General features: G+C 52.0%; 3 protein-coding genes across 5 annotated transcripts in view; 2 read left to right on the forward strand and 1 right to left on the reverse strand.

Moving 5' to 3' along the window:
- Positions 1 to 6,896, forward strand: part of KLHDC3 (kelch domain containing 3) — a 38,133-nt gene extending 31,237 nt beyond the window's left edge. Inside the window, exons 10-15 of the mRNA XM_067292668.1 lie at positions 2,364 to 2,499; positions 3,944 to 4,010; positions 4,901 to 5,005; positions 5,128 to 5,202; positions 5,323 to 5,440; positions 5,705 to 6,896. Coding sequence (XP_067148769.1) covers positions 2,364 to 2,499; positions 3,944 to 4,010; positions 4,901 to 5,005; positions 5,128 to 5,202; positions 5,323 to 5,440; positions 5,705 to 5,844 — 641 coding nt within the window. The 3' untranslated portion in view covers positions 5,845 to 6,896. The remainder of the gene's footprint in view (positions 1 to 2,363; positions 2,500 to 3,943; positions 4,011 to 4,900; positions 5,006 to 5,127; positions 5,203 to 5,322; positions 5,441 to 5,704) is intronic.
- A 1,470-nt stretch (positions 6,897 to 8,366) lies between these two features.
- LOC106494145 (transmembrane protein 121-like) lies at positions 8,367 to 12,891 on the reverse strand. 2 transcript variants are annotated; one of them, XM_067294650.1, is made up of 2 exons: positions 12,886 to 12,891; positions 8,367 to 9,911 (listed from the first exon to the last, which is right to left on the reverse strand). In XM_067294650.1, the coding sequence occupies exon 2, from the start codon at positions 9,908 to 9,910 to the stop codon at positions 8,969 to 8,971; it is 942 nt and encodes a 313-aa protein (XP_067150751.1). In that variant the 5' UTR covers position 9,911; positions 12,886 to 12,891; the 3' UTR covers positions 8,367 to 8,968. The 2 variants fall into 2 exon arrangements, with proteins under 2 accessions (XP_067150751.1, XP_067150750.1); XM_067294649.1 differs by lacking the exon at positions 12,886 to 12,891 and adding an exon at positions 12,462 to 12,538.
- Positions 12,892 to 19,758: 6,867 nt separating this feature from the next.
- LOC106494139 (phosphofurin acidic cluster sorting protein 1) overlaps positions 19,759 to 24,933 on the forward strand; it is a 74,191-nt gene continuing 69,016 nt past the window's right edge. Inside the window, exon 1 of one of the 2 annotated variants that reach the window (XM_067292677.1) lies at positions 19,759 to 19,881. In XM_067292677.1, the coding sequence (XP_067148778.1) occupies positions 19,790 to 19,881 (92 nt within the window). In that variant the 5' untranslated portion in view covers positions 19,759 to 19,789. The remainder of the gene's footprint in view (positions 19,882 to 24,933) is intronic. The other variant, XM_067292676.1, reaches the window with a different exon arrangement.

Here is a 24,933-nt window from a genome sequence, read left to right on the forward strand (position 1 = left end):
GGAGTGAGAAAAATTAGAAAATTAAAGGGTCAAGCAAGAATGCAAGAAACAAAAGAAGTAGGCTACTCCTGTTTTTTTAAAAGCTATTTTGATGGAGAACCCTTCAGCACAGACTTCTTGAGGAGTAAGAGCTCACCTTGTGCAGTGGCCAATGGACAGGCCCAGCCATTTTAGAGCAAGAAGCCGGCAACCTTTTCACATGCAGCTTCCAAATCTGCTGCCCAGCAGGAATGCCTGCTGGGGCTGTTCACTTCCGTTCAAGTGGTGGTGTCTTCCTGGTCTTTAGGAAATGTTAGGGCAACTTCCACATCATTCTTCATCTGTTTTAATGCTTTTTTTGCACTCTTGACTGTCCTTGTTGTGAGAGTTTTGTTTGTCCAGCGATGCCTGGATATTTTCCTTTATAGTGATTAATTGCTATATACCCTAGTAACTTGTATGATTAGCACAAATCACTCTTCTTATAGTGCTGTAGTTTAAAGCTGTCTGCAATGAACTTGAATCATGTGCTGGCTAATGCTCAGTCTTGGCTATTTCCTTCTAGAGTTCTGTTCTCAAGTCTCTGAACCCAAATAACGGGATTACTTAAAATTGTTGAGCTATTTAGCACTCAGATAGTTCTTATGTGAATAGCAGGCTCAGTCTTTTGGTCTGCAGGTGATTTCATGCTCTGAGCATGCAGACCATACGGGGTGGCACAAGACTGTCAAGGGGAAAGATGGGAAGCCTGGGGGAGAGTAGAAAGAGAAGCAATCTAGTCTTATCCCTGGAAATGTGGGGCTAGAACACATGCAGGAGCCCAAGCAAGAGAAGGTTATCAAAGTGCAGTAAGATAGGTGGGAAAGGCATTTCTGGGAGGCTCTCTAAGGAAATAGGGCTGTATTACTATTTTGTGAGTGCTGTGTGCCGAAAACTAGATATATGGGTTTCCTTTACCCCACCTCAGAGGACTAATGTGTGTCAACAGACCAGAGTTCCTGGGTATTTGGGACAGGCAAAGGAAAACCTGCTGCAAGGTAGCACTTAGGTATGTTCATTAGATTTCCTGCTGGAGGATGTGAGCTGATGGTAGGGGCAGGGTAGGAACTGGAGTGAATTTGCATTTACACCCTTCTGAAGCAGAAAGTCAGGGTTATTGCCAAGGGCAGGGTGACTGGGATGATGGGTCTGTGCTCTGAGCCGATGTGACTGATCTCGTGTTGCTTCCTGAACTTGGCAGCAGTACTTGGGCTTTGCATGCAGAAACCTTGTGTCACGGGGCAGGACGTAATTATTTTTGCTAGGCCACAGCTGGGATGTTTCATGTCAGATGCTTAGTATCACAAAGGATTAGGCAGACTGTGTGCCTAGCACTGCTGAGAGGTGCTTGTTGGGCAGGCAAGCATCACCCAGGTGTAAACCTAGAAAGAACTGTCTTGGTTGCAGTTATAAGTAGGAGAATAATGATATGCTGTTGAGATAATAATCGACGGTCTAAATGATATCTTACATGCTGCAGTCGTAAGATGTATGTCACTGAGGGAGATCAAAGAAACACTGCAACAGAAAATTCCACAAGAATAGCTTGTGCATTTGTCAGCATTTTGGATAGAATTGGTTTTGCAGTTTCTCCTCTTTTTTTACATTGATCTTCTATTTAGCAGTCAGAGGAGAAAAGTATTATTTTATAAAGTACAAGATGTAAATAACACTGTGGGAGCTCCCAGCAGAGCTAGAATATGCAGCTGTTTTTTGGTGTTGTGGGCTTTTGATCTTCCCACGTGAATTAGGTTAGAAGCTATTCCCATTGATAATGAGGTAGCAGAGGTCAAATATCTGGATTTCACTGTAGCTTACTGGCCTCTGAAGTGCTCTGCCGAGGGAACTGTTTTAGTGTAGGTAGACTGAACAGGTCACGAGATTTTTTTTCTGCGCCTTCTGGCTGGCCTCATGGCAGGAGGGATGTGATGATGTCCTTCTAAAGGAGATGAGACGGGAACACTGTTATAGTGAGAGAGTCAGGACTGAGAGGTGACACATCAGAATTAGTGGTGTAGCTAAAATACATCACAACGCAGAGCTCATTCCACTCTCCTACCAGGTAAAAACTTTGAACTGGCCTTCTGTGTGCTGCCACATGGAGAGAGAGAAACTGGATTATGTTGGGGAGCAAGGGGAGACTGTCCTGCTGCAAGAGACTGTAGTGATTAATGAGAGAGGAAATCAAAGGCTACAGGATGCAGTGGTTCCTTTCTTTGTATTTATATAGGGATGGCACCACTGTGTTCATGCCAGCATCTCTGAGATGTCCATGTGGAATTAGGGGGGAGGGAGTGCCTTGAGAAGCTGTTTGCTTCAGGTGCGTTCTTCTCTGTCTCTTCTAGATCTGTCTCACACGTCTTTTGAGGAACTACTGCAGATGCAGAACGGTATGAGAACAAGAGCGTATCAGGTGACTGGTGGGAAGAAGACTGCAAATCCTACCAAACCCAAGATAAAGCAGCAACAAAGCAAAAAGGGGTAAATGTGGTGTTCTGTGATTAGCAAAAACGTGCCTGTGTGTACTCTGCATTCCAGAAGTTGTGTTGTGAGGTCCTCACAGTATTGCCTTTGTCTTGGAGCTGGTTTAGAGCTCCTTTAATGTGCCATGCAATAATGCCTTTCACCACAATGTTTCATTTGGGAATGGTCTGTTGCTGTTTCAGAGTTCCCAATATCCTATAGTGTTCAAATCCCCAATTGCCCCCTGCTATTTTACGGTTAAAACTAGTGTTTGATTCTTTTACACCCTCTGCTTTTAACCCATGGCATAGTACACTTCTCTTCTAAGCTGTACGATAAATTGTGCTTTACTTGAACTCTCTGGGCCCTGAACTAGTTATCCTGCTGTCTTCTGAACCCCTTCCAGCTTATCAGCATCTTCTGCCCAGCTGGAGCTACAGAGTCAGCCAATTGTTCTGGAGTTTCATTCATCCTTTTGCTGTTGTCTCACATCTGTTGCTCTGTGTTGAGTTTCCTTTTTTTTCTCCCCTTCCACAGTACTGGTCATCACAGACTCTTTTCTATCCTCATTGGTTTTTACACCTCCTAACAGAATATTCTGTAGATGCTGTTTGTGTGGTGACTATCAAAGGTATTCAACAGAATAAAACCTATCAGATCTTTTTACAGCCCTCCAAGGGCTCCTGCAGCAGTTATCATATGTCCTTCATTTGCAGTATTTAGCTGTTTTTCAGTCTTCAGAGTCATATCCAAGTGATTTGAACAGGCTTCCTCTGTTTCACTGGCACTGCCTAACCTATTTCTGAGTTTCTGCTGAATACATGTTCCTCCTGCTTTAAACAGTTGATCAGAATAATGTTTCTGCTTTACTTTCTACCCAAGAGTCTGAGGGTGCTTTGCATAGTGCAGCATTGTCCCACGGTGTCGCTATTTCTGCCACAACGGGTTTGCATAATCATTTGTATTTAATTCCCCTAATCCTTTAAGTGATGCATCACTGGAAATCCCAGGTGCTGCTTTTCTCATGCTTTTATTATGGAAGTGAACTTCTTAAAGACTTCAGGGACATCCCAGGAAACTCAGCTGTTTTCAGTGATGCTTTATAAAACTGATTTAAGAGCACTGCAGAGAGGTATAGCCACATCAGCTGATACTAAAATACATGGAATTCTGTGCTCAGTGGGATTTGGAAAGTTTATTTATGCCTGTGAGGGTGTTTGTGCTTCTTGCCTCAGTGTTATTGTGTTGCTGAACATGGGTATAATGCCAGTTCTCTCAGTGGGTGGTTCACAGGTTTTTTCATGTTTCCGAGAACTTATTTGATGTACTGGCGAATTGCAGCACATGGCATCCAAGTAATGTGGGGAGAGTAATACCCTCTTTTGCCACCTCATGCCATCTTCCTTATACACCTAAAACATCAAGCTCTAAAGGCCTATGTTGCACATGTTTTCTCTTTCAGGCCACGGGAGATGTCTGCCAAGAAACCTGTGCCTTTTCTGCGACAAGTGGTCCCTGTTGCAAAGAAGGTGGGTGATCCCCCTCCCCAGGTTGGGAGCTGCCTTCCCTTGGTGACACTGAGGGGCACAGCATACGTTTGGCACAGAGATGGTGAAGGGGCTGCTGAGGATGACGGAGTCTTGGCTGCTTCCAGAGGGCAAGGCTTATACCCACAGCCAGCTGAAGGAATGCAGATAGCAGCATATCTCTGGGGAGAACAAGAGACTGGGTGCAGAGGGGCTGCTCTTTGTCTAACCTGCTGCCTGCTTAATGCAAAACTTGTGGAATAACTTGAACATTTGAGAGCCAGGTGTTGCTAGAAGAATGGTTATCACCAGTGGCAGGTACACTGCAACCTATGGTCATTGTTCAATGCTAACTATGTTGGAGGTTTGAATGTCCATCTAGGTTCTAATCTGAATTTAACTCTGACTTGCTATTTCTGGATCATCTGTTTATTTCATCAGTTGGAGATCTATTTTCATCTTTCTTTTCATGTATGATCTGACCCAGGTCATACTTTATCTGTGGGAATCTAGATAGACTTGGGTTTCCAAATCCATCAACCTGGCAACAGATGTTAAGCCACCTTCAAGTAAGCTGCAGGCGTTCGGAGCAGCCTTCATGCCACCATTCCTTGAATTGGCCATTCCTGGAAAATAGGCTGGCATACTGGAATGCCTGTTGCTTGGTATACTGGACATAAACAGACCTGATGGTCTTATGTGAGGGTGATTATTGGACTCACTCTTTGACTGCGTTGTTCTTAGTGGTGGGTGTATAATATTGCTGTACAAAAAAAAAGGAAAAACAAACAAACAAAAAACAAAACAAAATCCTCTGATCCATGGGAGGGGAGTGAACAGGCTGTTACCAGGGTAATCCTGGCTGTGACTCTTACTTCTACCTTTCCCTGCAGGTCCAGCGAGACCCTCGATTTGATGACCTGTCTGGAGAGTATAACCCTGAAATATTTCTGAAGACATACAGCTTCCTGGACAGCATCAAGAAGCGGGAGAAGGAGGTGATGCTGTGTGCCTGTCCTTGGCCAGAAGGACCTTGCTTGACAGGGACAGCTTCCTCAAAGGCCTTTTGCGGTGGAGGTGGCAGGCATGCGTTTATGCAGCTTTCTGCTCTCTCTTACAGATGATTCAGAAACAGCTGAAAAAATGCCGGAATGTGGAGCAGAAGGAGAAACTGCAGCAGCTCCTGAAGCGCATGGTGAGATAGTCCCTGAGGCAGGCAGTGTTGGCTCGGTGCAATGTGAGGTGATGCACAAAAGGATATGTGACCCGAGGTCTGCATAAACACTTACTGACATGAGCTGTCCTTTCTGTACAGACACAGCAAGAAGAGGAGCAGAAAAAAAAGCAGAAATGGAGGGAGAGGGAGCTGTCTTTGAAGAGACAGCAGCGGGAACTGGCCCAGCAGGGGAAGAAACCTTTCTACCTAAAGAAATGTAAGTACTTGCTGTGAATGCACTGTAGGAAGATCCAGAAGAGGTGACTGCTGACAGGTGCAGGGGTACAAAACCTGCCCACAGGACTCCGAGCACTGAAAGCAAGTTGGCCGTAACCTCCCCTGGAGCTGTGGAGGTATTGTTTGAGTGCTGGCACTCAAGGGACAAGCCAGGCATGGAGCCAGGGAGGGAGAGGCCAGGAGGAGTTGGTCTGTAGAGATGTACTGGCTTGGGTTTAAAACCTTGCTCCTCTCTCTTCTGCAGCTGAGAAGCGGAAATTGGAGCTAGCAGAGAAGTATGCAGAGCTGAAGAGGAGTGGAAAGCTGGAGAGCTTCCTGAACAAGAGGAGGAAGAGGAATGCCATCAAAGACAAGCGCCGACTGCCCTCACAGAAGAGCCTGTGACTGCTGGATGGACACACTGTTGTCAAGAGAGGGAAGGCTGCCACTGGGATTCATTCTGTCCTGACTGGACCTCGAGGACTGCCATCCTTCTTCCCCATATACACCTTTCACTTTACAGTGATGCTATTCACCAGCAGAGCAGAGGCTAAGCTGAAGAAAACATGCTTTTGGAAACTGAAATACCCTCTTGGGGCTTACACCATGTTCAGGTGGTGGTGAAGTCCTTTGTGCAGATTCATGTGGAATTGACAGCTGACTCTGTTCCTGGACCTGCTTGTCTCCTACCCTAACTAGGAGAGCACAAGTCCTGAGCTGCATTGCTGACTCTTCACCCACAGCTCAAGTGGGAAGAGCCTGTGGGAGGGTTCTGGTCCAATGCCTGCTCAGAGCAGGGCCAGCACTGAGTTTGGATCAGGTTGCTCAAGTCTTGCTCCAGTTGGGTCTGGAAACCTCCAAGGACAGAGAGGCTGCCATCTCTCTGGGCCCCTGCTTCACTGCTTCATACCATCAGGGTGAAACTCTTCCTCTCCCCTTACCTCCAATAGGAATTTGCCTGGTTTTAATTTATGATCATTATCTCTTGTTCTCAGTAAAGTGCCTGGCTCTGTCTTCCCAATAACCTCCTCCTAGGTAGGTGCAGGAAGGCCTCCCCCAAGCCGCCTCTTCCAGGATGAACAAGCCCTGTTCTTTCAGCCTCTCCTCACAGGTCAAGTGTTCCAGCCCCTGACAGTTTTCATGTCCTCAACTGGAGCAAGTGCAGCAGATCAGAATCCTGTGGGGGCCCAGACTGGGTACAGTATCCAGAAGTAGTCTCACAAGTGCTGAGTAAAGGGGGATAATCACATTCCTTGACCAGTGGGCTGCACTCTTGGCCATGCAGCCCATGCTGTGGCTGGCCTTCCTTGCTGCCAGGGTGTGCTGTTGTGTTTAGCTACTGCTGCTCAGGATCTTTCCAGCAGAGTTGCCCCCCTTCTCAGCCTGGTCTCTAAAGGGCTGTTAGTGCTTCTAGGTAACACTGATTCTGTGTAAAATAAAACTTTATTTTTCCTTTATTCCTGGTGTGGCTGCTGTTACAATCTTATGGAAGTTAATACCTCTCCCCAGCCTTGCATGTGACACCCAGCTTTCATCTCTCCTCACTCCTGATTGCCCTGTGATTGTGCTGACATGGAGGTGACATGGATGTGACTCGTGTGTCAGATCCAGGTATGAACGTGTGCCTGGGGAGGACCCCTCAGCTCTAGGGGGGCAGAGTCCTCCCCTGCCTGCCCAGTGTGCAAGTGGGCAGCTGGTGTGTGGGGCCTGGAGGAAAGGCCTTGCAATGAGCAAGAAATGGGAAGATGAGCAACTCCATCATGCTTGACGATATGTGTTACTGAAGCATCTGCCTCTTTTGCAGTTCCTGTGGGCGATGTGAGTTCTGCACTGGTAATGAGGCTTAGTGTGACTGGGGGAAGGCAGGAGAAATGGGATATGCCAGCTTGGTTAGGGACCACATGGAAATCTTCAGCTGTCTTTAACCTGCCTGTGGTTTGTTGAATTGCACCGTATGTGGCTGCTTCCTCCTTTCCCTGCCTCGTGACATTGGATGCAGAAGCTGCAGCGTCCTCGCACCTTTGGAAGAGAGTTTTTCTGGGAGCAGTGTGACAGCACCAAACCTCAAGGAGACTGTGGCTCTCTGTGTCAGTGCTCTGCTGTTTTGTGCTCTGAATTTTTAATCTGCACAAATCTCCCTTGGCAAAGTTGCAAGGCTTGGACAGGCTGGAGGTGGCTCAGCTGTGGGGGTGGGTGGGGGGGGATGTCTCTGTTCCTGGGCCTTGCTGAAGAGCTGTGCCAAGAGCAGCATTCCCAGGTCCATATGTTTCCCCTCCCCAGCTGCTGGTAAATACTGCCCTGCAGTGAACAAACCTGGTGTGCACCCAGAGTGGCTCTCCCTTACTCTCCTGCCCTGCTGGAGCCGAATGGGCTCTTTCTGCCTGAGGCCTGGGTGCCTGGCTGGCAGAGAAAGGTGTCTTAGACCATAGATTTCACCTGATTCTGTCCAGCACAGCAGGTCCTCTCTGCCAGGGCTGATCTGGAGGCCCAGCAGGTAGACTCTTAGGATTTGATATGGATGTCCCTGGGGCAGGCAGCTATGGGGCATGGCTTGCACTAGCTGATTTAACTGCAGCTGGTTGCACAGGCAGTGGTAGGTGGGTCACAACTGAGTCCCCCAACACTGTGACACTCTCAGAGCCCACCAAGTTCTGAGGACCTGGCTCTCCTCTCCCACCCCCTGGCCAGGAAGGATGGCTTCTGACCCAGGGACAGTCATGAGCAGCACCAGGCACAAGCGTTGGATGCTCTCCCCAGGTCTGGATGGCCACTGGACCAGACTGCCTCCCATGCCCCCAAGCGCTCTTGCAGCTGCAGCTGGATGTCCAGGCACACTAGAGACAGGAACCCACTGGAGATGGGGGTGGAGGGACAGATGGGAAACCCATCTGCAGTCAGGGACACAGAGAAGCAAGGAGGTTGCAGGGCTCAGGTCTTCTTTTATTGCAAAGAAGGAAATATGAAAAAGGACGGTGACCCTCCCTGAGCCCCCTGGCCTGTGGTTGTCTGGAAGGGATGGCTGGGGTGTGGGTCAGGCCTTGCTCCTGCTGTTCTGGGGACCCTGGCTCTTGCAGCAGGGGCAGGCTGCAGCGAAGCAGTGAGCTGACCCAGAGCTGGGGCAAACAGCACAGGCAGAGCAGGCAATCTCCAGCGTCCCTGTGCACCCTCCTCGGCCTGCACCCCAGATGGCTGGAGGGCAGTGCTGTGCTGGAAGCAAGGACTGGGGCGGGGGGGGGGGGGGGTGGCATCCATCCCCTACAGTGGGTGGCTGCATGGCCCCAGCATGCCCCAGGGAGATATGGCACACTGTAGACAAACCTGGCCAACTCATGCCATCTGATACCCATCTTGCCAGGTGGGGTATTGAAGTCCCGAACTGCTCTGCAGCCTCATGGAGGCTGCCTCCCTGACCCCATGCTCCCCTTGGGGACAGGAGCAGGGTCATTCCCCCACCCCCGTCATGGGGAATTGCACGATTTGCAACGATGGCCAAGCATAGCAATGCCCAGGCTGTGGCTCCTGCTGGCTGTCACGTGTTGTCCTGGTTCAGCTCCTCGGGGCAGGCGGGCCGATCCTGAGACTTATGCAGCCCAGGGGAAGGAGGCTGGGCCTGGGAGCCATGCTGGGGGGTTGGGCCCAGCCCCAGGGACGCATGGTGCCGGTGTCGCTGGTACTGCACAAACATGCAGATCTTCAGTCCAATAGCCAGCAAGTTCTTGCCCATGAAGATGCTGGAGACACGGGCGTCTCTGAAGAAGACCATGTTGCTGCCTCGGATGAAGATGGTGGTGATGTTGACAGTGAGCATGCTTAGCATGGGATACAGCATCATCCGATGTGGCATGATGCCAATCCCTTGCATGCTGATCTCACAGAGGGATACACAGGGGAGGACCAGGAGCAAGATGTAGCAGTAGAAGAACATGATGCCCTCAGCCCAGAGTGGCAGCCCCTTCTTCTGGGGCTCCCACAGGTTGGCCTGGATGTCCAGCACGTCCAGCATGTCCACAATGACCCAGAAGAGGCGATTGCGGAGATCCTCTTTCTTCTTGAATGTCCTGACATACTCCATGTGCTCTGTGGCCACCAACAACACGTAGAGGGCTGGGATGCAGATGGAGAGCAGCAAGGTCAGTGCTTTGCGGGCCATGAGGTCCAGGCTTTTACGGTCAGCTTTATAGTTCTGGTAGACAAAGTAGACTTTGATCTCCAGAACAAAGACATAAAGGAACCAGAGGATCATGGCGTAGCCCCGCTTGGCTGTCTTTACCTCTGCCCCGACCCAGATGGCCACGTAGCGGAGCACCAGCAGAAAGCATACGTCACCCACTGCCACCATGACACAGATGCCCAGCTTCCTGGAGCCCTGGCTCTGCTCCACCAGGTAGGCGTCCATAAGGATGAGGCTGCTCATGATGAGCACAGTGGAGAGGCACACATGGGGCTTGCTGACAGGTGGTGGGGGAACCATCCTGCACAGAGGAACAGGTGGGACTGTCAGGGAGTTGTCAGGCTTCCCTGTCCCCACCCCAGGGCCCCCTTCCACCCACCTCTCCCCAGCAACTTGGTGGGGGAAAGAAGAGGGTTTGTGGGGACTCCTCTCCCATTCTAGCCATCGGGTTTGTCCCAAACCCAGACTTACAGCTGAAGCACTCCCATGGCTCCCAGCCAGGCCATGTCCTGACAGGAAGAGACTGGCTTTTCACTCGCACAGGGAGCCCTGCCACACAAGGAGTGGGTGCCTCCAGAGTGCCCCTCTGCCAGGACAAGGGCTTGAGAGCCCCAGTTCAGACCCTGGGAGCAACAGGAACAGGCCCCTTACCCTGGTGCTGCATGGAAACCCAGCTCCTAGGCTGCACTTGGGAGAGCTGTGGGAGTGTGATGAGCAGCCTTCAAGCACTCAGGATGCCACCATCTCTTTCAGTAGTTCAATGTACTGGTTAACGCCTCCTACTGTGAGGGCATGTGCCTTTTTTTCCACTGATTTTACCCAGCTGGTGGCACTGGTTAATATTCTCCCCTGCAAGGAAGAGGAGCCCCAATCTGCACTTTCAACCTGAGCAGATCCTTCACTGCAACGATCCAGGACCTCTGTCTTTTTAGCCTTCCTTATTTTCATGTACAGCATTAGAGGAAGGATTATTTTTAGCCTGGCTGTGCTGTGGAGGATGGGAGGGAAAGAATCGGCCCAAGGTCTTTAGTTTCCTTCAGCTTCACGCTACTCTAGGGCTTTGCCTGCGGCTGTTTGCCTGTGCCTACCCTTCTCCGGTGGGCTAAACCAAAAGCAAAGCAGCACCAAGCCACTGTTTGGAGTACTACACCTCCATTTTAGCTTGGTGCTCAGCTTTCAGACACTGGGGCAGAGTCAAGCACGGCCCCGCGAGTGCCCTGCCTGCCTTGGATGGCCCCAGGGCTGGCCGGCTCCCTCCTCTTGGCCAAGCACAGCTGCGGGCAGCTACTGCCAGCAATGGAGGGAGCACGGAGACAGCTCCCAGCCTGTCGCGGCTCAGCAGCTGCTCTGGAGGAGAGCCAGCCACCAGGCTGAAATGGAGGAGGAGGCTAGCCCACTCACCGCACAGCCCAGCACTGCACGATGGCTGCCCAAGCAGAGACCATTGAGCCACGCTTGGGCCATGCAGGGGTTCTGGGACACTGTCCAGCTGAGCATGGAAGAGATGGCACTTGACTGTCCTTGGGAGCAGGATGGACGCTCTATGGTTAACAGTTACCCCCCCCATACACAGATGCTCTTGATGCTGTCTCTGACCCACACGGCCATGGGCACATAAGGCTTTGAGACATTGGGAGAAATCCTTCTTTTCAGCTATGGGACCAGGCATCCTGTGCAATCAAGCCTCCCCCAGAAGGAAAGCTCCAGGCCCAGGGGCACCCTGGCAGTGCATAAAGGCAGTTTAAGGGATGCAGCGAAGCCTAAACTTGTCAGCTGCAGGTGACTCTACAGGAGAGGTATCGGAGACTGGTGGGCATGAGAGCACACATGGCACATCTGGAGTGCTACATGACTTTGGTCTCTCTGACGTTTAACCCCACAGCTCCATCAGGCCTTTGGAAGATGGGGAAATAGCTCAGGTATGGGTCCAGCCAGGGTCTACACCCCAGCACAGAACCAAAACAGGGCTGAGCTTGGGGCCACATGAAGGCCCGGCTGATGGCCTGCAGGGTCAGTGAGTGGCTCTGCGCACCCATCGGATACCTTGGTGCCATGGGCTGCCCCAGCTCTGCTCCCCCAGGGCCAGCTGTGGTCGGGCCATGCACGCGAGCCATCCTGGCCCCGGCAGCTGCTATGGGGCAGGGCCCGGGGGGAGCTTCCCACTCTGGCCCCAAGGCTGCTAGACCAAAGGGTCCACGGCTCAGCTAAGTCGCAGAGCACGCTGCTTCCCCACCACGGGGCTGGGGCACCCCCCTGCCCTGGCCACGACAGGGAGAAAGCCCCTGCTCTCTGCATTTGTGAAAATTACACTGGGGGGGGGGGGGCTCAGACATGTGAAAGCCCTTGATCCGGCATGTCCCGTGCCTTCAGCCAGGCTGCAGCAGGCGAGCGGCAAGGCGACAGGAGTCGCCATGAACAGGGTTAGGAAGCGGGGGGGGGGGGGAGGTGGAAGCAGCAGGGGGGGGTGGAGGCAGCGGCGGGGGGAGGGGGGCTCTGGGTCGGGCCCTCCCTGCCTGCTCGCAGCATTGCTGGAGGCCTGGAGCAAGGGGCAGGTGGTATCACGGGCAGTGATGGGGGCAGTGATGGGGACAGCGCCGGGCCCCCACGGGGGGGAGGGGGGGAAAGGGGGGCGCAAAGTGGGACGGCTGCTATACCCGGGGGGGGGGGGGGGAATCACGGGGGACCCTCACCCAGCGCCGTGGGGGAGCCCCAAGAGGCAGCCCGGGTCCCGCTGGGCCCGGCCCCGAGCGGGGGCCCAGCACCGGGGGGACGGCGCAGGCTGTGCCCCCAGCCGTCGGAGGTCCCATCCCGGGGAAGGGGGCCCGCAGCCTCCCGCTGCGACCGCGCTTACCTCGGGCGGCTCCCGGGGGCGCCGGCGCTGACCCCGGGCCCGGCGCGGCATCGCCCGGCGCGCCCCGGCGGCGGCGGCGGCTCTGCGGCGGCGGCGGCGGCGGCGCTTGGCCCCTCCCGGCGGGGCGGGCGGGGACTGCGGCGCCTCCGGCCTCCCCGGCCCGGTCTCCCCGCCCCGAGCACCGGCCCGGCGCCTCGCTGTGCGCCCCGGCCCGCCCGCTGCCCTCCGCCGGGGTCCTGCGCGGCTTCTGCGGCCGGCCCTCCCCGCTGCCCCTGGCTGCGCTCCCCGTGCGCGGCGCCGAGCTGCCCGGGCAAGCAGCTGTGCCGCTCTGTGGGGTAGCCCAGGTCCATAGAGCTGTGCTGGGGAAAGCGAGGGGCTTGTGGGCAGGTAAACCTGGCTGGGGAAGGCAAAGAGTTTCCCTTACCCGGGTAGCAAGTCCTCTCTGTGGCTGCTCTTCTATCAGTTTGAGCATCTTATTGCATTTAAGGCCGGGCTTCTTCCTAATTGACTTATGTCTTAGCTATACAGGGAAGGTTTTCCAGTATGTATCCACTGTGATATCCACTTGGGGGTTGACCTGCTGGAGAGCAGCTCTGCGGAGAAGGACCTGGGAGTCCTGGTGGACAACAAGTTGACCACGAGGCAGCAATGTGCCCTTGTGGCCAAGAAGGCCAATGGTATCCTGGGGTGCATTAGACAGAGCATTGCCAGCAGGTGGAGGGAGGTGATCCTCCCCCTCTACTCAGCCCTGGTGAGGCCACACCTGGAGTACTGTGTCCAGTTTTGGGCTCCCCAGTACAAGAGAGACATGGCACTACTGGAGAGAGTCCAGCAGAGGGCTACAAAGATGATTAGGGGACTGGAGCATCTCCCCTATGAGGAAAGGTTGAGAGAGCTGGGCCTGTTTAGCCTGGGGAAGAGAAGACTGAGAGAGGATCTTATACAAATATCTAAAGGCAGGGTGTCAAGAGGATGGGGCCAGATTCAGTGGTCAGTGGTGTCCAGCGACAGCACAAGAGGCAACAGGCACAAACTGAAACACAGACAGTTCCATCTGAACATGAGGAAAAACTTCTTCATTGTGAGGGTGACAGAGCACTGGAACAGGTTGCCCAGAGAGGTTGTGGAGTCTCCTTCTCTGGAAATATTCAAAACCCGCCTGGACGCGATCCTGTACAATGTGCTCTAGGTGACCCTGCTTGAGTGGGGGGGTTGGACTAGATGATCTCCAGAGGTCCCTTCCAACCTCAGCCATTCTGCGATTCTGTGACTTTGAAGTGCTCATTGTAAATATATACTTTGGGGAAGATGGGGCTGCACTCAGGTCTCTAGAGTGGGGCTAAGAGCAAAATCATTCCTAGACTTGAGTGAGAGGACAGTTGCTAAACAGGCACCATGTGCTAAGTGAAGTGCTGGGCAGCTCACCTTGTCTCCTGCTGCTTCCAGGCTGTCCAGCTGTCTGCAAGTCCCATGTTGTATCTGCCAGCTCTTGGATGCCCCAGGACCCCTTGGACAGCACCAGGAACATCTGAATCCTGCCTGCAGTGTCCATGGGGACTGGAGCCCTGGAGTCTCCGTCCAGGGAGATGCCCATAGAGGTACCTGTGTGAGGGAGGCAGGGGAGAGATGCTGGAGGTAGCTATCAAGCAGTGGGGCTAAAGAGATGCTGATTCCTCTCTGGGCTGGAGTCATAAAACCCCTGAGTCTTCACTAGAGGTTAGGACAGGAGTTGACAAAATTTGTGCTGGAAGCAGTAAGGAGCTGCTTTAACAAGGCACATAAAAACAAGCAACCAGAGCAAGAGCAGATACTTGTGTGTGTTCCTAAACTATGATGCTGGAACCAGGGGGCCACAGTTCAGATGCGGCTGTGAAAGGTGTCAGAGACAAAAATGGAAAGGCATCAAAGAGGGGGCATGCCAGGCTTCCTTGTTCCTGGGATGACAAGACATTCCTGGAGCCCACTGGCTCCAGACCTGTGCTTAGCCCTGTACTGCCCAGGGCACCTGCATCCCAGTGTTAACACTGAAGAATCCTTCTAGGATGGTGCCTACAACTTATTCAAGGGAACAGACTGTCGGGAGAGAGCCAGAGAAATCCACATCAGTGTTGAATGGCCTCGAGGGGGGACTGCAGGAAAGGAGGAAGCTTGTCAGCAAAAAACTGCAAGTGGTGGCTGCAATGGGGAAAGGCTGGCCATGGTGGCCTGGGGACTGTGCTGAGAGCACCAACTGCTCTGAAAGAGCCTCAGGGCCCCCCGGCACCTGGCATGGCCCAAGAGCAAAGGAGGAGAGGTGGCTAGAAGTGATGGACATCCTTCAGGGAGACATGTTAAAAAAAGAAAAAAAAAAGGGGGGAACACTTTCTGAGAAATGGATAACAGGGTACCTTTAACAAAGATCTAACACGAGCAAGGTGCTAGAAGGTGACATCAGCATGGAGGAGCAAGGAACTGGGTTTGTCAAGTTGGAAAACAAACAAATGAACATGTAGAGTCAGTCCGAGTAACCATTTGCAAAAAATACGGACTGCAAGGGATGGAGCTAAGCAATGGTGACAATGTCCTCTGGGGTGTGAATTAGGCCTCTGCGAAAATGGCATCTCTTGAACAACATTCATTTTAAACATAGTCACATATGGCATCGTGTACCTGAAAGCCAGCCTGTGGGACAGAGCTGCTATTTCAGCTAGCAGCAGCTTGGAGGAGGAGTGAAAGGGCCATCACGGCAAACCGAGCAATGATGGGCGCTCAGCGCAGAGCTGTGGCAGCAGCAGTTCCTGAGCATCCGGAGGCATCCAAGGGAAGGTAGGAGCCAGTAATGCATGCAGTTCAGAAAGCCCTGACTCAAAAAGGGTTTTGAAAACTGAGGCTTCTGGCATTGCATGTGAAGCACGTGCACCCCGGATGTCCTGCAGCCAGAGAAGGCGCCATCCCACCTCCTGGGAGCATGAGGTACCCAGAGCAGTGGAGCAGGGACTGGCAGTCCAAGGAACAGCAGTGATGTGGCACTGTCCCTGGGGCCAGGAGGCCAAGGCGGGATGTAGGGACATCCCAGGAGAAAGGCTGATTGTGCCATAGCCACTGGGTGTCAGTGCAACCCTGTGCAGCCTGCCCAGGACAAAGCCACCCTGGGCACTTGTCATGGGGCAGGCTGGCAAGCATCTGCCTGTCCCACCCAGGCCCAAGGGCCAGAATCTCCCCCAGATGACCCCCCCATGTACCCCTCAGCCCCAGACATGGTCAGAACACCCGCAGCATCATTGGGGTGGGCTCATCTCGGCACTGTGTCACCCACGGCATGGCCAAATACGCCCCTGCTGGGCCTGGGAGCCTGAGAACAGGACCATCTCACAGCTCACCTCTGCGGTCACAGGAGAGAAAATGGGGTTTTGCTGTGATGTGATGAAAGATGCTCTCACAGCCAAAACAAGGGCAGTTTGAGAGGGACACCTGTGTTGAAAATAAATGCTCTGCTCCAGAGCACCTGCCATGACTTGCTGGATCTGAACTTTGTCCAGGAGCAAAGCCTAAGGTGCCGCACGGCTCATGCAGGTGTCCAGGGAAGAGCGCTGGCCAAAAGGGATCAGATGCCCCATGTGGGCTTGACCTACACAGAGGAACACTGTGGTGCCTCGTCTGCCAGGGACAAAGTCCCCAGTGGTTATGAGGTCTCTCAACAGTGCTGAAGGTGCTGGAAAGGAGCTGGTGGGCAGGGTCCATTTGGATAGCAGTGATGCACAGAAAAGGAGAAGGAGTTTCCTGGAGGCACAATTTAAGCTGGTTGCTAGGAGGCTAAAGAGCAGGGCTCCTTGGCTGCTCTCCCCAACATGCTCCAAGATCATATCCAGGGTAAAGCAAATCTCAGATGGTCCTTAGCCCACAGAAAGCTCTCAACTTAGGAGCTGGTAGGGAAGCAGCTGGATTAAATGACGACTGTACGAGGCCCTGTTTAAGCCAAAACATAACCAGGTTCTGGCACTTATAATGAAAAAAAATGTAGAAGAATTTTGACCCCAAAGACAGGGAAAGCCACTGTGTAGAAGAGCACGGTTCCAGGCAGCTCATCCTCTGGGCGCAAGGTTGGTATAATAGGAAGGCAGAAGAAAAAGAGTAGTCTGAGTAGCCAAATCCCCAAATAAACAAGGCACATTGAAAGACTGAGAACAAATGCATAAATTCATCTGCAGAAAAGCCAAAAGGCTGAAATAAACAAGCGAGCTGGAATAAGGAGAGAGGTACTCAAAGGGAACAGGTTGTAGGGAGAGAGCCAAAGGAATCCATCTCAATCATGTTAGACATTCTTGAGGAGAACTGCAGGAAAAGAGGTCTTGTCAGCAAGAACCTGCAAGTGGTGGCCAGAGCTAAAAGGCTGCTTGTGGCCTGAGGACCATACGGAGTGCTTCAGCAGGTCCAAAAAAGCATCGCAGCCCCCAGAGCCTGGCACAGCTACAGAGCGGGGGGAGAGGTGAGTGGAAGCGATGGGCATCCTCCAGAAAGGCGGGAGAGAAGCTGCCCTGCCAGGCCAGAGTAGGTGGCCTGGAAGAACAGCACCACTGCCAGCATTCACGGCTGCCTGAAGTGCTATGGTCAGGGGCTGTTGCTTCACCATGCTTTGGTGCTCTGAGATGCTGTTGACCTCCTGAAAGTGCCAGGGCACCTGCAAAAGTCTGGAGCACTGGGTGCAATCACAGTACCACATGAATAACTGGGAATGGTAACTGAGACCAAGAGGCAAATGGTCAAAGCAAAGTGCTGGAGAGGTGCTGCCATATCTAGCAGCGTCCTCTGAAACAGTCAGCTGCTTTTAGGGACAAGGCAATGCTGATACCCAGCTGAGATCAAACTATCATGGGTGGAAATGCTGAGATAAGGCCAGGCCAGCATGACTGACATGTGACTCTATCCTGCTGCAAAACAAGGTTTTCACATTCATCTACAGAATGCTATGAAAATGCAACTCATCCCTGATCCAACTGAATTTCCACAAAAAGCTTCTGCTGAGATCCCTTAGCAAATGATGTTAAAGAACTCAGGCTGTCAAGGATGAAAGGAAAGGTCCTCTCACGCATCAATGACTGCTTAAAGAAGGGAAAATGCATTGAAGCAGCAAACAAGCTGTTTTGAGAACAAGACAGAAGCTCTACACGACTGTGCTGAGACCTGTGCTGTTCATGAGATGCAGAAATGGGCTAGGAAAGGGAGCAGACAGCAAGGTGGAAAAGTTTGCTGATGGTTCACATGATTCAGCTAGTCAAACTGAAAGCTGATCTGAATAGCTGTATATTACTGAGAGACCTGGAGCTCAATGGCAGATAAAATGTAAAACTGACAAATGCAAAGTAAAAGAAAAGGTCCCAGTGACAGACCATAAATTAGACATTAGTATTCAGGAAAGTGACCCTGAAATCCTCGTGGATAAAGTTCTGAAAACATCAGCTCTGGAAGAGCTGACAAAAAGGCCATCAGAACATTAGGCCTGATGAGGAAAAGAAAAGAGAGCAAAAGAAAAGCTCCACAGTAGAAACTGAGTGTTTTATGTTGCTTTGCAAACCTGTGCTGCTCCCCCTTCTCAAACCGTGGTCCCTCCAATTGCACAAGAACCACCTCACGGTCTGCTTGGAATAGCGTTGCATCAACAGAAAACCTCGGCACGGCTGAAGATATTGAACAACACAGGTCCTGGCATGGTCCCTGTAGAAGCTGTTGGCTTCTCTCCATCGTGAGGACCAACCACTTATCCACTCTTTTTCTGGTCTCCAACTCAGTTGCTTCTCTCAGGCAGTCGCAGACAAGAGCACCGCAGCTCCTGGTTCAGCTTGTTCATCCCTGCCTCTTTCCAGGACTCCATAGCCAGCACTATCCTGCTCTGATGATTTGGTACTGTTCCAGAGCCTCTGTCAGCATCAGCTCAGTTTCAATTCTCTGCTAAGGCCCTGCTAAAGAAGAAATCAAGTTTTTTTTGCTGTAACAGCACCAAAGTAAGGCATCTGTTTAGCTACCCATAATGGCCTTGGTGCTCTCCGTGTTCTCCCTCTATACTGGCCTTGCAGAGCCTCTGATGGGTCCCTGCTCCCAGCACGTTTGAGGAAAGATTCAGCATGAGCTTTAATTCCTCTTGCATGGCCTGTTTTTAGCTTTAGCTTGCCAGGCCCATGGTTCTATTTTCTCTGTACGGACACAACTCTGGCATTTGGAAGGATGCCTCCTTGTTTCCAGGGACCTTCCTTGCCATGTTGTCCACCTGTCCTGGCTTCCACTGACCCTTCTCAAGCCCATCTCAATAGCATTTAGGCTGCAGCCTACATTGCAGCCTGGCATCCTTCATTCCTCTCCACAGCCGCTGTAAGCACTTAATTGCCTTGGCTGACCCTTTTTGGCTTCTTTTTAAACAAATCTCCTTTTAAAAATCAAGGGTGGCTGTGAGGGGTGGGTTTTTGGTCTTTGTAAACTTTGGGGGGGGGGGGTTTGAATGCCAGCAGCTCTTCCACAGCGAGCTTTTGAACCCGATCTCGGGGGCTGAAAAGGATACGAGCGTCGTCTCTGCCTCGTGCCGAGCCCTACCGCCCCGCGGCCGCCATGACAGGGCCCCTCCGCAGGCAGGAGCAGAGGCTCCGAGGCCCCAGGCCCGGCCCGGCCCCCCTGCGCTCCCCGTTGCCATGGTTACTGCGCGAGCAGGCCGCGGCCCGGGGGCTACCGGCGGGAGGGGAGGGGAGCGTGCGCGCACCCCGAACGGCTGCCGGGCGCGCGCTCAACCGCGCCCCTCAACAGGCTCGCGCGGGCACAGAGGGGGGAGGGGGAAGGGCGGTGCCACCGCGCTTTAAAGGGACCGCGACCACGCCCCCCAACCTCGGGCCGCGACGCCTCTTCCATTGGCTAGTCGCTCCCCAGCCGTCACGTCTCTTTTCCTCTTCGATTGGCTATCGGGCTCTCCAGCCCCGCCTCTATCGGATCCCATTGGCTGCCTGCCAAACCCACCGGCCTCGCCCTTCCCCCGCTCCGATTGGCTAATCTGCCCCCCGCAGGCCGCGCCCTGGCCGAGCTCTGATTGGCCGAGAGCCGCCCCGGCCGCGCCTTGCCGCGCTTCGGTTGGCCGCCGCGGGTCGCCTGGCCCCGCCCCGCCGCGCGAGCGAGCGGGCGCGCGCCGAGGCGGAGGCCGGCGCTGAGGCGAGGGGCCCGGGCCGCCCCCCATCGCCAGTGTCGGCGGCGGCGGGATGGCGGCGACAGCGGCGGCGGCGGGCGGCGCGTTGGGCTCAGGTCCCGCGGCGGGGCCGCCGGCGGCGGCGACGGCGACGGCGGGCGGGGCAGCAGCAGCAGCAGCGGCGGCGGCGATGGCCGTGGCGGGCCCCGGGCCGGTCCCGGTGCCCATGAACCTCTTCGCGACGTGGGAGATCGACCGCTCGGCGCCGAGCTGCGTGCCCAGGTACGCCGGGGCCTCGCCCGGGGGCCGCCGCGGGGGGCCCTGCTCAGCCCGGGGCCGGGGATGGCGTGCGCGGGGAGGAGGGGGCCCGCGGGCCGCCTTCCCGCCCCTCCGGGCTCGGCGGCCCCCGTAGCATCCCTGCCCCGCCGGGCCGTGCGCGGGGCCCGCGGCCGCCCTCCCTCGCTGGGGGCTGGGCAGTGCCCGGCCGGGGCCGGTGTGCGGCGGGTTGCTCCGTTCCCCACCCCCCCCGTGCCGGTGTGCGTGCTTCCCGGTGGGAGCAGCCGCACCAGGAACCGGCTGGGGTGGGTGCCTCGGGGCTGGAGCGAGGCTGCGTGGCTCCATGGTGAGGCCTCTTGCTGCTCTCTGTCCTGATGGCTGGGAAAGGCTGCAGAGCAGGGCATCTTCACAGCCACACTGCCTTTTCGTACCCGAAAGGGATGATGGCCTTAACTGCCAGTCCCCTGGAGCCTGGTGCGGGCTGCCTCGCACCCACAGCCCGTTACGGTTACCTGCGTCTCCCACACCCCAGCTTGTAGGTAACAGTGAAAGGGATTCACTGTGCAGCCAACTGAGCTTGCAGTTGCGTCTCTGGCAGAACAGGTAAAGAAGTTGGATGGTGTGAATGTCATTGCTAAATGGATGGATGAGGGTATGTCCAGGCTAGATGTACCTGTCAGGAAGAATGCAAAGTCCTATGTCATTCTTGGAGTCAGGAGGTGCTGGATGTGTTGGTGAACTAAGTGTCTTTAGGCTAATTCATCTTATCAAGCATTGATCGTGAAGTCTTTTCACAAGTATTGAGATCTTCTAAGTTGAAGGGCTGATTCAAGAAGTCATTCTGGATCTGTGTGTCTCTGGGCTGTGGTAAGGTGTCTGCAAGTAACATATCAAGTGCTGCACAAAAACTAGACGAGTAAAACTCAAGAGAGGAAAAATAACTGTTCCTGCAGGGGGAAGAAAACCAACCTTTGAGAAAAGGTTTCAGAAGGTTGACGTGCTTGTAGGGAGAAACCTGGTGATTGAGGTTGGAGTAGAAATGTTCTGAAATACTTCCAACTAGTACGGTAAAGCTGTGTGGCTGTGGTGCCCAAGGAGGTCTTGGGCTGAGAAGGCAGCAGATTGGAAGGAGTTTGCAATGTGATGTGTCTGTGAAAGGCCTGGGCAGCTTTGGGCAATGCATGCTGAGGCAGATTCCTATGGAGCAGGAAGCAATGATATATATATATCATTATATATATATATATATATATATATATATATATATATATATATAAATGATATAGCTTTAAAGTGACGTGAGGTATTGTTTATTTGTGGGTAGGTTACTCACAAACCGTGTTCCAAAGAGCAGCAAAGGATTATCAGATTGACTTTCTGTAGAAAGAGTAGAAGTTGCAGATGCAGGGAGCTGAATTTAGTGAAGGTGAAGTGTGTGTACATAGTCTTCACAAGTGGAAAAGCTACAAGTGTTACAGGGAGGAGAAGTTGCTTTGGACAAGCCAAAGACAGAATAACTGGGAGACTGAATTTAGAAGTGGGCTACATGGGGGACACAATGCAGGTGGGAAGTTTGTTAGTAGAAATGATATGTCATCAATTTGAAAGCTGTAGGAAGAACTGCTCTTTGGCAGAATGAATTCTGTGCCTTTTCACAGGACAATTTCCATTAGGATTGTGTAGACTCCTGTTCTCATGCAAGAACTTCTGCGTGTGCTGATTGCCTTGGGGGACAACCATCTGACACACCGATTTGGAGGAAATCTCCATAGAATTAATCTGAAGTTTCATCTCTGGAATTTCTTAAAATGCAACATTTGTTAACATGCGAAGTAGCTGATGGAAGCTGATTCTTCCTTCAGAGGCGTCCACTCTGACATGGTGTGCTGCTTTGCCTGCAGAATCAGCAGGTGGCTGGAGAAGTCCTTCCAGGGCAAGGCGACTGTTGTGGGGATCAGCCTTTACTGTATGCTTCCTAGTGCTTCATCTAGCCCATGTTCTCGTGGGTGAAATGGTCACAGGCGAGCACCTGTCAGGCAGGTATTTGTGTTCACTAAAACTAAAGGGGGATCAAGCCCCAAATCCAAGTTGGGCTGATGGTGTGTGTGTGCATTGTGCTTGCTTGTTGCTTCCCATGCTCTTCCTCTGCTGATTGCTTGTTTTAGTCTTGACATTAGGTTTTTCAAGGCAGAGACTCCTGCTGTACTGTCTCAGTGCCAGCACAGGTGATCCCTAGTCTGTATTGTACTTGGGGAATCAGTATGGTGGTGGCAAAATAATATCCATTCAAGCGTAGTAATTCTTTTCGCTCGGGTCTTTCTGTCTCTAATTCGTGTGTAGTCTTAATTCCCCCAGCACTATGAGTTTCTAGGGAAAAGAGAACTTTGCCCAGGTCCTAATGCTATAGAATTTGCTTTGCTTTTTCTAGACGCTGTGTCATATGTCTCCGCTGTCCCTGTGCTCCTTCTTAGACTTTTCATTTCTTTGGCTTCTGCAGGAGCAAGGCTGGACTAGGTGGACCTTTGTGGTGTTGCTGCTCTGTGTTTGGATATTAATGTGGAACTGTTGAGAGCTAGTTTTCCGGGCCTTCAGAATTTCTGAGAGGCAATCTGGGCCAGTAAAAATAGGCATTGTGAAGTATAAGCCCCAATGTATGAAACGGTTCTGTAACGTGGTTGTAAGACTTCTGATGCATTGTAGGAGGACCTTGGTTTTAGAAGGTGAACTGTAGAGTATAATGGAAGTCTTTCCTGCTGAATCAGAAATACCTTATGCATCACTGAACTAAGCCCATATTTAGTTTTGGAAATTGCTTTGCTCCCAGAACAGAGGTATCATCCTTCCTTCTGGTTCTTTGTGGTTTCAGGGCTGAGGTGAGAGAGATCTGTGAACTCTTAATGCCCTTCCTATGAACTGAGTAAGCACAGCCTAGACCCAGCTGCCTTGGCTCCAAGGGCTCTCAGGGGAGGCAGAGTTAGATTTTCTGGGCAGTGGGCTATTAGGCAGAGAAGCAGAAAGAAGTAAGCACCTGGAAACCAAGCAAAGTGCTCTCTGCATCTTCAGCTAAGGTACCCAGTGCGATAGGGATGATTGGCTTCCTATCGTGGTGCCTCAGAAGGAAAGCAATGCTGGTTGATTCCCACCATGGAGTTTGAAGTGTGCTTCTGCTAAAGTAGTCGATCAGCCTTAACTTACACTTGCAGTTGTCTTTGGAGGTGCTTTGGGGAGGGATGAAGAACCTTATTGTGATACTGTGCAAGTAAGTCCCCTTTTCAGTGTATGAAGACCACAAGCAATGAACTAGAGCTTTTCCAAAGCCAAATGTCTGTCTGCATCAAAGTAATGTTTTACTTTGTTTTCATTGTTTCATATGCTGATCAGGCTGTACATTTGGAAAAATATATGAAAGGGCTTTGTGCAAAAGTGCTTGGCGACTTGCTCTTTTCAAGTAGTGGTATTTTTCTACCTCTGTTAATACGACTGCTCTTTCTTTCTCTCCCTTTAATATCTGAGACGTCTTAACAAATTAGGAAACAAGATAAGGTTGTGTGATTGTGTTCATTCTACCTTTTTTCCATGACACAGCTCATGTTCAGTATTATGTTGTTTCACTGATAAGTCATCACATTTCTAGTCAGAAGTAAGAGTTGTATTTTAGCTAATGCATCAGTATAGATGAACTGAAACTGCAAAGGTAGGTTCTTCTACCTGCACAAATTGTGCTGTGAATGATGATACGTGGATGCAAATACACTGCATTTGGCCTGGAGTACCTCATATCTCGATATGATGCTTGAGCGCAAAAACATTCCAAGTCTTGCTGCCACCCACACAGTGTGCTCAAACATAGCGTCTCATGCTTCTGGTAGCTAGAAAAGCATTGACTTAGAGAAGTGTGTATGATTTGGGCTGACTTTGTTTGCCAGACAGTGAATGTGCGCCTTCAGAATATCGCCTTTTGGAAGATGTTTTGAATTCGCTATTGTTAAAACTTCCAAATGTGTGCTTTGGAAAGTTACAGCATGATGAATATCTTCTTGGAAGGAGTGCTGTTGTTGCAAGTATAACTGGAGAGATCCCATAAGTGCTAGCTACAGGGGTCCTTAAAAGTGCCGGGAGGTGAACGCTCTCATCTGTGCAGACCTCTTGTCCCATTTGGGCAGAGAGTATCTATTGCCTGTCACTTCATGGAGAAGAGGGTAAGCCTTCCTTTTGCACAGCTGATCGCATGCTTTCCTTTGCTTGAGGTCCGGAAAGCCTTGTAGTGAGCAGTACGTGTAGTAAAGTATGGAGGAACATGCTCTCCTCTGGCTCAGCTGCATTCGGCCTGGTTGGCAGTGGTCTCGCAGCCCCGTGGAGCTTGTCTGCTGTCAGCTGTGGTCTCAGGGGGTCCATTCCCTTCTCTGCAAGGAGTGCAGGCTTGCTATTCTGCACCTCCTGAGCGTTTCTCTTTCCGAAGCTGCCTTAGTGATGAAGAGCCTCTGAACTGGGCGTTCCTTTAAGAAACAATCTTATTGCAGCTGAAATAATGTGTATTTGTCTGACCAAGATGTTCTTGAGCAGTTTCCTGGGTAAATCGGGGATTTTCACTGTAAACTTCTAACCTCAGCAAAAGCTGCTCTGTTTGAATAAGATAGAGAGTTGCACCTCTGGGAATGTTAAATGATTCCAGATTGTTCCTTAAAAAAACCATTCTGATGCCATGGCAAATCAGAGTAGGTCCAGTCAGCGAGTGCTCCAGAGAGGCCACAGTTTCTTGTAAGGAAACGGTCGCTTATAACTGATGATATTTTCCATGTTTGGATTATGATTTCCTTTTAGTCCTATAGAGAAAACAAAATGTTCTAAACAGTCATCTGATTGCATATTGTTCTTAATATTGTGGACTTGGCTGTGAGCCTGCAAAGTAACCCAGCTGATGTGTCGTCCACTATCTGTCACTCTCCGCGGCTTGTCTGTCGCAGAGAAGCACGTCTAGGATTTCTCCTCTAGCTCTGTTACGTTTCCTTTCTGAACAGATAATAATTGCATTGGTGCCTGTTATTCCATCTTTTTGCT

This window comes from Apteryx mantelli, chromosome 3 (assembly GCF_036417845.1).
Source record: "Apteryx mantelli isolate bAptMan1 chromosome 3, bAptMan1.hap1, whole genome shotgun sequence".
In the NCBI taxonomy this organism is placed as follows: domain Eukaryota; kingdom Metazoa; phylum Chordata; class Aves; order Apterygiformes; family Apterygidae; genus Apteryx; species Apteryx mantelli.

Excerpts from the sequence above, each read along its gene's own strand:
- LOC106494145 (XM_067294650.1), bottom strand. The coding sequence starts at position 9,910 with ATGGTTCCCCCACCACCTGTCAGCAAGCCCCATGTGTGCCTCTCCACT.